Genomic DNA, 11,260 nt, shown 5'->3' on the forward strand with positions numbered 1-11,260 from the left:
GCTCCCATGCACAAATCACTCTCAGACAGAAAACTGTGAATAATAGCTAATCATAGTCATGACTCAGGCAGATAATTGGGTGCACACTCTCTCTCCACTAGACTTCTTCTCTTTACTTATAGACAAGAAATTTGAAAGAGACACATTCTGAATTTCTTTGGTAATATTTACTCTGCTCAGACAGCTTTTGGTTGGACTGCACATTATTACCCCTTAACTAAATTTGTCTTCACTGACAGATTTCATCTTCTTAATATGTCAACATAAAAATAAAAAAGGATCAAAAACAGAACTGGAAACCTTATACAGCATATAATAAAATCTATGTTTTATACCAAGATATTTACACCAGCATTGTTCAACTCTTCACAGTTCAGTCTTACACATAATATGAAAGTGTTTGATGTACATTGAATAAAAAATTTAAATGCAACAGTGGAACTATGTACATTCACAAAAGTATATGCCTCAACCAAAGAGAAAATACAACTTGGAGTCTGCCAGTCTTTGTGTCTGAAGACCAGGCTGTTAACACTTTCCAGACAAGCCATTGGAGGAATTGCCTCTTGAGATATCTTGCGGATTGTCTGTGTCAGTCATTGCTGGTGGTTGAGACCCAAGTCTTCTTACTGAGGCTCAGAGATTGCCATCGAGATTGTTGGCTTGTTAAGCCTAGTTATAAAAAACATCATCCTCAGATAGCGAGCTGCTGTCTACGTGTCGGACAGCAGCCCCTGCAGTCACAGCGCTTCTACCCTCAAAAGGACGATCTCTTTGCAGCTGAGTGTTGGACATCTGGGAAACGGAGTCCACTGGTTGTGGGACGAACAGGCTTGTCACCCTGCTGTCGCCATAAGTCTGGGCATGGATGCTGTACAGGTGCTGGGGAACTCCAACGCTTCCACCATCCAGCAGGAACTGAGACAGGAAGTGGCTTTGTGCTACGGAGGAGGGACAATAAAAGAATCAGTCAAATACTAAATCAAATATAATGAACTTAAATGTACAATATATGGATAAATGACTTGAGCTTTGGATTCAAGGGGAAGTTTGCAATAGACCACTTAAAGAAATTTGAAATTAAAATGAGTGACATTTTATTTGTTTTAAAAAGCTCTATTGACACACAGATGATCCTTCATGATGAACCTTGCAAGCTGGTGGAAGGCTGCTCCAAGCTGTCGTTCATGGACCACACATTCATGGCTGCCTCAGCCAGGGCAAACTGCTCTGCCACTCCTGAGGAACAAAAGCCACACAAACACATTTTATGCTGCTTTTCTTGGAAGTCAGCTCCCTGTTGTTTTTTTTAACCAAGTCTACCAGCGTCACAAAGAAATCGAATAAGTACACTAGATTTGTGTCACTGTCGTAAGGTCTATTGATTTTTGTAGATGGTCTCTCCTGCACAATCGTACAAAAACAAAATGCCCAGAGAGATCTGAGTGTCACTTCATCTCCACTGACCACATCTTGTTTCGCATGAATTAAATTCGTCTCTGTCTCACCTGCAGCGAAGCGAGCTTCCTTGATCTCATCCGTCATTTGGGAGTAAAATTGTTCATCCTCCTGCAGCTCGGCCCCCATCCCCCCCCAGCCTCCACCTCCTTTACCCCGGGCCCTGCTCCAACTGCCCCCACCTCCTCTGGCCTGGCCGCCTCCTCCCCAACCTTTCCACTCAATCAGGTGAGCAACTCGCCCCTGGGCCATCGCTGTCGGCTGGGTGATATGCTCTTTTATCGTGGCCACCAGACCTAAATAAGGTGAGGAGAAGGAGGGATACATATTGATAAAGTTGATTAAATAATTTGTAACATGGTTGAAAAGATATGATATACAGTTAGTGTTGTAGCAGAGGACAGGCCAAGAAAAGGAGAGGAGTCATATGGTTATATCTAAGTAGAGCTTCGACATATATTTGCATAATTGAGAAGTGAAAGGCGAGCATGTACTCCTGATTTACATAACTTGAACCATGACCTGCTGCTGCTGCCTTCTGATGTAATGCTCCATAGAAAACAAGCTTGAGAATATCAAAACCAGATTGTAACAACACCAAGATGACTTTGGAGAGCAATGTACATTCTACAGTACTGTAATAAGCTCACTTAGATAGGAAACATCATAAAAACAACATAACATGTTAGAGCTTGATGAAAAACAAAGACATTTTTAATAATTGGTAATACTAAATAAAAAATTCTACTTATTAACAACATCATTTTAATAATCTAATAGAGGTGCTGTGTCTATGTATCTCATCATAAGAATGTTAATAACCCAGCGAAATTATGGCCAAAACTACAAAGAAGCCATCATTTCTTCTAATCAAAAGAGACAACAGTAGAAAGGTCTTAAAAAATAAAGAGATGAAATGAAAGTGACTGCAGGAAACTATTTTCATAACAGGAAAATTAAGCAGATGTGAAAGGACTAAAAAAGAAATATTGAAAAGGCAAAGGTGGAGAAAGACAAAGAGGAAGAAAGGTTAAGTTAAGAAAATAGGGGAAAAAGGCAGAAAACTATCAAGACTAGTAAGAGAGGTGAACAGGGTAACAAGCTTGGAAATGAGAAAAATAAGACGCAGAAGAGAAGGGAAGCATATTTCAGAGCCAGAGGTGGATATACAGTTAAATAATAGAAGTGAGCCAAGAGAGTTGGCAGCCTGGGCTAATTGAAACTGAGAAAAACATCACAACGTGTTATTTTCATCTGAGCTCAACAACTAGAGACTCGTCTTTGTCTTTTGTCTGTGCACTGTGACACCCACTGCTGCCTCACTCTGCATCCACACTGTGACGACTCTGTTATGAGGCTCTGCTCTGGCTAACTGTCACTGGTGAGGAGGCGATGTGTGCATTTATTCGAATAAAGTGCACACAGCAGGAACATCCCATTTGTTTTTCAAATGGATTATTTTGAGCTTTCTGTTCACACAGCTGTGTTCAAGTCACGCACCAGTAGACTGTGGGATAGTTTTTTCCCTGCAGGCCATAACACTCCTTAGTAAATAACAAACACACACAGGCAATCTAACCATCTGTGCAATATGTGATTAATGATTGTATATGCTTCTTTTATTGCTGTTATTCCTTTCATTGATATTTATATTTATTGTTTTTATGCCTTTTATTGCTTTATACCCTTTATTGCTATTTATATTCTGCTTTTATATTGATATGCCTTATGCATATTTCTTTACTGTTTTCTGCAATTGAGCATACCAGCTAATTTCATAGGGGTCTATCTGTGCGACCGGAGTGACAATAAACATCTTGAATCTTGAATCTTTTACATGACCAAATCATATAAGTTTGGCCATTATATGTAGGTATAATTCAGCTAATAAACACTAACTAAGACACTTTCGGATGTGCAGGGCTACTGACTGTGCTACTGTGCTACTATGTTTATATGAAGGCCTGATACACTTCCAACATAAACCATATATAAATGTTTGGGTTTTTTAAAATATCTGACTATAAATGGTTTGATTCATTGTGGGGAGGGGATGTTCGCATCTGAAAAAAGTTTAGCATGCAAGTGTGTGGGAAAACTATAACATTTTCATTAGTTTGCATGGTTAGATTGAAGCATAGTTCTTAAGCCTACATTAAATGATTGTCACTGAAGTGGCAGTGGAAACAAGCTATAACCACAACACTGGCATATTATCACATTATAAAGATGATAGTGTGAACTTGTTAACTGAGTCCTACAAATTAAACACTGCAGAATGACAAATAAATGTGATTTCTAATCTGATGCTGCTATGATCTAGGCAAATAGTGTAAAAAGGTTTATCAGAGCTTGCTGAAAACAGCTGCCTGCTGCCTGCTGTGCATTGCTAAGATCAGTGAGGCCAAACCAAAAGTAATGTTGCAGACACTAAAACCAAAATAATGAGCTGAAAGACACTAAATCTCTCCACTGAGATTGATTAAATTATTTGTTTATTTAAGTTTCTTGCACCTTTCTGGTGCCCAGCCTATATGGGTTTACAAGAAACTAAACAATAACAACCATGATCTCCATATGAGAATTCATGATGTGCAGATCCATGAATTCAAATAGGGAACATTTCAAGGCATTCAGTTTACATGGAAGAAATGTCCCATTATGATGGATACTGTATTCTCTAGTTCTCTTAGCAGCCAAGCATCTCGTATAAATCTCGCCAAAACAAAAATCTCCATATTAAAAAGCCAACTCAACACATCAGTTTCAGACGACCAAATTAATCATGAATTTTTAATTAGATTTTCAGTTGGATCTTCTCAAACAAATAACTCCTCACTGCATAGAAAGTGATAAAATACTAAATGAAATTCACTAAGTATAAAATAGATTATAGATTATAGATTATATTATCTTAAAGGTGGGGTCTACGGAAAACAAGAATTGTATTTTATTTGAATACTATTGAAGCATAAAGTTTCCACTCAAATGTGTTACAAACTTTTTGAAAACTTGTAAGAAATAAATAGCTGTAACCAATTCAAGAATAACGACAGTAGATATATGTTGGTACTATTTATCACAAGAATTCTCACTGAAAGAATGACTGAGTTGAATAATCATATATGGGAAAGTTCAGGCTAGCATTCATGAAAATGTTTGTCAACACATGTGGGTTTCCCTGGTCGCTGTTAGAAATAATTTAATTTCTCAGACTTGTTTACCACATTGTTCACAGTAAACACAGAGTCAGCCAGGACTAAGTAACTCCATAAAAGTAGACATATATTGCATTATGTGAAGCATGACTCTGTTTCCTGTTATTTACGAGTCAATGTGGGAATAATTCAAGAAAATCCCATTTAATCACATCCTTACAGAGCTGAAATTGATAGGCTAAGTATTTTCATTTGCCAGTTGGCAAGCAGCTAGTGTTGATTTCAAGCAGTGGCCGACTGAAACAATAAAAAGAACCACAGCTGCATGGAGACTAAAAAAAGCAGCGAAAAAAGCAATTAGGATTCAAACAATGTGGGACTTTAAGGGCCGATAATCCCAGAAAGTATCATTTGTTTTCTCTGATAATTCCAAAATGTGCGGCTGGTTTGATTTCCTAGTGTTTATCTTTGTGATCGTGCCAAGGCATCTGTAAGAGACCCCCATTAAACGTGAAAAAACCTTGCTACAAGGGAGTTTGAAGTTTGAAGTTGCGACCATGTTTTTCAGTTGTCCATCTTGTGTGTCTGATACATTTCTGTTTTCATCGATACAGCTTGCAGTCCGCATAACAGCTCATGCCTTACATACATAAAATCAACCCAAAGAGTATTTCTATGCTTGTATTTTCTTCTGATTTGTACATGTAACTACAGTGATAGTGTGCTGGACTCTGACTGCTATTAAAACACATAAGACCTACACTCAGTGCTTGGCCTGTAAGGCGTCCCACTGCTGCTAACATGATGCCTTTTCTATACAGCCTGTGTAGACATTCTTACTATTACAGTATTACTATTGTTGTGAGGTAAATGCTGGTGTCAGCAGGCTACAGCAGGTAACATGCTTACAATGACAATGCTGCTGATGACAGGTAAATTGTCTACCAAGTTCGTGTATTCAGCCTTGAAAAGAAACAATTTGACCAGTTGATGGTGCCTGGTGAAAAGTCGAGTGAGTCAATAGGTTTCATCCCTGAGGAACATGTCTATAGGAAATGTCATGGCAATTCATCGAACAGTTAATGAGATATTCTGAACCAAAGTGGTGGATTGACCGAATGACCAACCAACAGGCGGATATTGTCATCCCTAGAGCCTGCTAGCATAAAAACTAATAAATACATTTATTATAAACCCCTTAGATTTTAATGACCCTGTTCCTACCTTGTAGCACAACCTTTATTACATGTTTAGTCCCACTACTGAGCTGTCAGAACAACAAAGCTGTTATTATTTCATTTCTTTGGTCCAGCATTATTGCATTTGTGGGATGTGATGAACCATTTCAGTTTCTAGGAGCCTCTGATTAAAAAAAATCAAATCAGCCTGATATACTGTATCTATCAAACATAATTATATAAAGAAAAAAAAGCAGCAATGGCATCTGCATGGTGTTTTTCTACATATGTTTAAATTTGTATAATAACATGTGACTGTCCAAAGAGTGATCTGATTTGAGCAGTTGGGTTGTCAGCAGCATGTCGTGACTGTCCAAGTCTCCAGAACTCACTCTGCCAATTTAAATAATGACTGACAAGTGATTAAGTGTGAGTAAATGTTAAAATTCTTTCCCTTCTTTTTTCCTGGACTGATTCTGTCACTCCTAGAGCAGGTGTCAGCCTCTCAGCTGTCTGCCTGAACGTCTGTATTTGTCTAACGTATTGATGAGGTTTTCATTGCTTTCATAATTATAATGTCAGGGTAATAAAAGAGCTTTCAGTGGAAGAAATTCAGCAAGGCATAACACATTAACTCAGATGATCAACCTCCATAGAGAGGGAAGCAGATGAGATGAGGCAGACAGTGACAGGATGGGGAAAAGGGGTTGAAAAGAGTTGGAATGAAGAGAGGATGAAGCCCGGGTCACAGGTGGAGACTAAATTTAAATAAGGAAAAGAAAATGTTTATGTACTTGTGCCTTGATTGTTTTGCATGTGTGTGTGTGATAGAGAAAGGGCATGAAGAAGGCGGGAAATTACATTACTGACCTCCCATGGTTACTAATGCAATTTTGCAGCTTGCTTTTGTCCCAGTCTCATATGTTTGATTTGTAATGAAACACAACATGAACTAAATCTGTGTGTGTGTGTGTGTGTGTGTGTGTGTGTGTGTTTGTGTGTGTGTGTGTGTGTGTGTGTGTGTGTGTGTGTGTGTGTGTGTGTGTGTGTGTGTGTGTGTGTGTGTGTGTGTGTGTGTGTGTGTGTGTATGTCCAGTCAGACTCACCAATCAAAGAGGAGGTGGCCAGCTCGCCAATGTCGTAGCGGTTGGTTTTATCTGCCACATTGCCATTGGAGGGGGTCTGCACATGAAGTGGGAGAATATCATATCTTTGATTTAAGGTTATTTTAATAAAAAAGATTTTAGATTTTAGTTTGTCTCCTGTGCATTTCCTTTGGGTTTTGAATGTGTTTCATATGCCTAAGATTCAAATCACCTGGAGCAGAGTCATGAGATAAGACAAATAACATACACACATATGCTTTGCATACAAACACACACACATAAGAACATTTTCATACATCCTCAATCACAGCCAATGTGTGATGACACAAACACACATTTCCCACTTTTTTTCCTTTTGCGCGAAAAATGGTGATAACGACAATAACAGTATAGAAATCCTGCAGTTTTCACACCCAGCCTGAATGAACTGCATGTGATCAAAGGAGGGTATTTTAAATTCAATCCCTTATGGTGTTTTGACCAAAGTAGCTGTACTCAATATGGAAAGAGAAACTGCACTCTCTTGATTGATTTCTCTTGGTTAAGCGTTCTTGATCTGAGAGCTTTTTTAGAAGATGGTGCAGGCAAAATGGGATTACAAGTGAGTACATGATTATACATTACAGTGTATGAGGCATGGCTTCAGTTCAAACTGTCAAGTGCAGTCTAAATTAAGTTTTACAGACGATACAATTATGCACAAGTCACTCGAATGTAAAATTAGCATGAGGAAATTGAAATGTGTTCTCTTGGGCAAATTAATGTTGTTCCTGTTTTTCACACCAACAAACTGCTGCTTTATTGGCAGATTTGAGGTCCCTGCGAAACCAAGAAGATCTTTGACATTCCACAGTCTTCAATCTGTGAAACTGCTTCTTCACTAAACTGAACCAATTATCCTCTCATAAATGTTTTACAGTTGTTTTGTACTATAATTTTATCTGACATATAGTGATTGTAAAACATTATTTGGCACATTTATTTGATTTGATGATGATAGCTAATAGACATATAAAACATAGCCTATAAATGTAATGATATGTGAAAAAGAGTGCAACTACAGTCCAACTTTAGTAAAACTATTGGATAAACCTAAACTGAACATTATCATTTTTTCATGTGTTTATATCCATGTTTCCCTGTTCTTTTGCTAGTAGCTGCCCAGCTAGCCAGCAAAACTAGCTAAAAGTAGCTACATATCAACCTGCTTCATACAAAACAAAACAAAATGTTATGAATGTAAGCTAATCGTTCTCTACTTCTGTGTTGCATACATTTGACCTGTTTTTAATGGCACACTAGAAATATTAAGGCTACTGTTTAGCTGGATGACATTAGCTGTAGCAAAGCAGAGTAAAAATGACAAATATTCAACAGTCAAAAGAGTAAACATTACACAAATTGGAGCTTCCAGTTTATGAATCATCTTGGTAAAAAAAAATGTGACTCCAGGTGCCTGCATAGAGTGTGATGGAGCCCGGCTGAGTCCCTGACTGAACATGTTATGTGTGAAAGAGGTAGCCTATTAACCGTAAAATGGAACCGATGTTCCTGCTTACAGCTACACTTATCTCACTCTGCAATAAACATATTATAGAAATATAATTAAATTACAAGCTAAATCCGAGCCATGCTTGTTTGTGTTTAAAGAAATCCAGAACATTTTCAAGCCATCATGTTATGACAACTATTTTGAACCATTATGCTTATTTCAGTCTTATTCACATAAATATTGAAAGGCTTGATTCAACCACTATACAAAAATATGTCTATCTCTAATTAGGCATGTATATAGTTTTATTGTTATGTGCCAAGATTTTGAGATGTTTCAGATTTCTACCCCTACCCCAATTTACAGCTCACAGCTTTGAATTTATACATTTCAGTCAATCTTTTTTTCAGAAACTATCTGTTCATTACTCTTGATTATCAACAAAACACAAATCAGTAGTTTTTAGGGACTACATTACCAGTGTAATCATGGTGATAAAACACCTTACAAGCCAATACATTGTTTATGGGGGTAGAAGAGGACTTTTATTCACCTTGACTGTGGACGGCTGATCCTCTTCAGTCTGTTCCTGCAGTGCTGTCATGGGAAGGTGGAGCTCTGTGGGGAATCATACACAAACGCTAATGTTAGATTGAATGAATGTGCAGGTCTGTTGGTTTATTTTGTGCGTGTCACTGTGCATATGTGTTTCCAGACAGGTCTTAGCCTTTAAAGGCAAAACCCAGTTGTCTCTGAAGGCCAGGGGTCTAGCGGGGCTCATATATAATGGATGAGGGACAGGGAGAGAGAGAGTGTTGAATCCATATACAGTCATTTAACCGGAGCCTCTCTGCATATTTAACTTTGCACCGGCCCACATTCTGCCTATTTGCTTTCTAATTGATGGTGATGAGGCTCCTATTAATGACAAGAGGAAATGAAGTGCAGGTCAAAGCAATGGAGAATTCACATTATTAGAAAGGTCAGCAGACACACACACATGCAGGATACAAACACATGCTTGGGGTTTCCCCTGGGAGGTGTTGTCAAGACAATTGTCGGTTGCTATGGAAATTCTACAGCAACAGGAGTGGGACCCTTCCCTTTACTTAAGTCACACATGCAAACACACACACACACACACACACACACACACACACACACACACACACACACACACACACACACACACACACACACACACACACACACACACACACACACACACACACACACACACAGACTGGCACACAGAGCTGTAAGACTGAGGCTGGTCTCTGGCCTCATCAAATGTTATTTGCAGGTCAAGAAACCCTATTATGATTCCTTAGCCAATCTTCTGTCTTTGTGGGGTTAAATCCCTCTCTCTCTCTCTTTCTCTCTCTCTCTCTCTCTCTCTCTCTCTTCTCTCTCTCTCTCTCTCTCTCTCTCTCTCTCTCTCTCTCTCTCTCTCTCTCTCTCTCTCTCTCTCTCTCTCTCTCTTCTCTCGCTCTCTCTCTATCTCTCTCTTTCCCTCTCTCTCTTTCTCTCTCTCTCTCTCTCTCTCTCTCTCTCTCTCTCACACACACACACACACACACACACACACACACACACACACACACACACACACACACACACACACACACACACACACAGAAAACACATACACACAGACAACTCCCGCTGCTCTCTTATCTGTTTGTCTGTAGCTTCACAGCTGCCTTCCCTCTTTCTTCTCAGCTTGAAAGCGCTGCGTTCAATACCTCCACCTTGTTAAAAGAGACCCTTCCTCAACAAAAGCAGACTTTGTCCCACAAAAATATTTTCAGACTGCATCACAGTTTTCAGGTCGAGAATAATGTACGACGATGTGATACAACGTTAAATGTCATGTTCCTGACAAAATATCAGCTTGATCTTGCTCGGATATATCACAGAAAGCTGATATTCCTTCAAATCAACTTTTATTTCAATTGTTTATTTGAATACTAAAAGAATATCATCTTTTGAGATACAACAAACACTACCCTCTTTTCCACTAACAGCACACAGAAAAAGTGACAGAGGGCAAATATGAGAGAGAAAATTGCTACTCGAGTCACATCTTCAAGTCACGACAAGTTGGAGATGAGCTTCAGATGGAGCTGTCATATCCTGAAGCCACTGTTGTCCTCCGCTGATCCTTACAATCCCCCTCATCAACCCCCTGCCATGTATTGCTTCTAAAGCAATCCCGACAGATTCACCCACATCAAGAATAGCTGCAAGAAGGTAGGTGAGAATAAATATGTTTTTTTGGGTTCATTCTTTCATTGCAGAGTGTGTGTTGTTACATACTAATCATTCCTATGATGGATTCACATCTGTAAATATATTTCAGGTGGTTTTTACCCTCTGTCTCCGTTGTCCACATGTCAGTGGGTTGTACCTGAACCTAGCCATATGATAAATATTTCAAACTTTTGCTGTAATTTACTTGATTCTCACACACATTATCACCCCTGGAAGGCATGATGCAACTTTCTGAAACAGTTCAGCACCTGAAATGTTTGCTGGCTGTCGTCAACGCTTGCTGCAGGTTGATTCGACTCTTAAACATAGACGTGGACGCACAAACAGGTGGCACTGACCTTTGTGACCTTTGCAGAGGCAGGTACCCATGGTCTCAGCCGGGCGGTTATCTGTTCACCATGATGGCTTGAAAAGGAGGAGGATGAGAAGCTGGGGGAATGAGAGGATGAAAGGGGAAAAGAGAGAGGGAGCAGGGAGGGTGTCAGTGTCAGTCAGCAGAGGAGCAGAGAGAAGTGAGGAACTGATGCAGGGGGAAAGTAAGAGCGGATGCTGGATGAGCTGTAGGCTGATGCACTGACTGACTTCCCTGTATAG

At 39.3% G+C, this 11,260-nt stretch overlaps 1 protein-coding gene across 1 annotated transcript; it reads right to left on the reverse strand.

The window, feature by feature from the left end:
• Positions 1-672: 672 nt before the first annotated feature.
• Positions 673-11,086, reverse strand: fam131c (family with sequence similarity 131 member C). Its single transcript, XM_062427895.1, has 6 exons — positions 11,005-11,086; positions 8,945-9,010; positions 6,901-6,984; positions 1,509-1,754; positions 1,150-1,239; positions 673-941 (listed from the first exon to the last, which is right to left on the reverse strand). Exons 1-6 carry the CDS (start codon positions 11,033-11,035, stop codon positions 673-675), a joined length of 786 nt encoding a protein of 261 aa, XP_062283879.1. The 5' UTR covers positions 11,036-11,086.
• Positions 11,087-11,260: the final 174 nt, after the last annotated feature.

The sequence above is a fragment of the Scomber scombrus genome, chromosome 10 (assembly GCF_963691925.1).
Source record: "Scomber scombrus chromosome 10, fScoSco1.1, whole genome shotgun sequence".
In the NCBI taxonomy this organism is placed as follows: domain Eukaryota; kingdom Metazoa; phylum Chordata; class Actinopteri; order Scombriformes; family Scombridae; genus Scomber; species Scomber scombrus.

Coding starts and splice junctions, on each gene's coding strand:
- fam131c (XM_062427895.1), bottom strand. CDS start 11,035: ATGGGTACCTGCCTCTGCAAAGGTCACAAAG. Junction 9,011..11,004: donor CCTCTGCAAAGGTCACAAAG/GTCAGTGCCACC, acceptor GATTCCCCACAG/AGCTCCACCTTCCCATGACA. Junction 942..1,149: donor GCCTTCCACCAGCTTGCAAG/GTTCATCATGAA, acceptor CCTCCTCCGTAG/CACAAAGCCACTTCCTGTCT.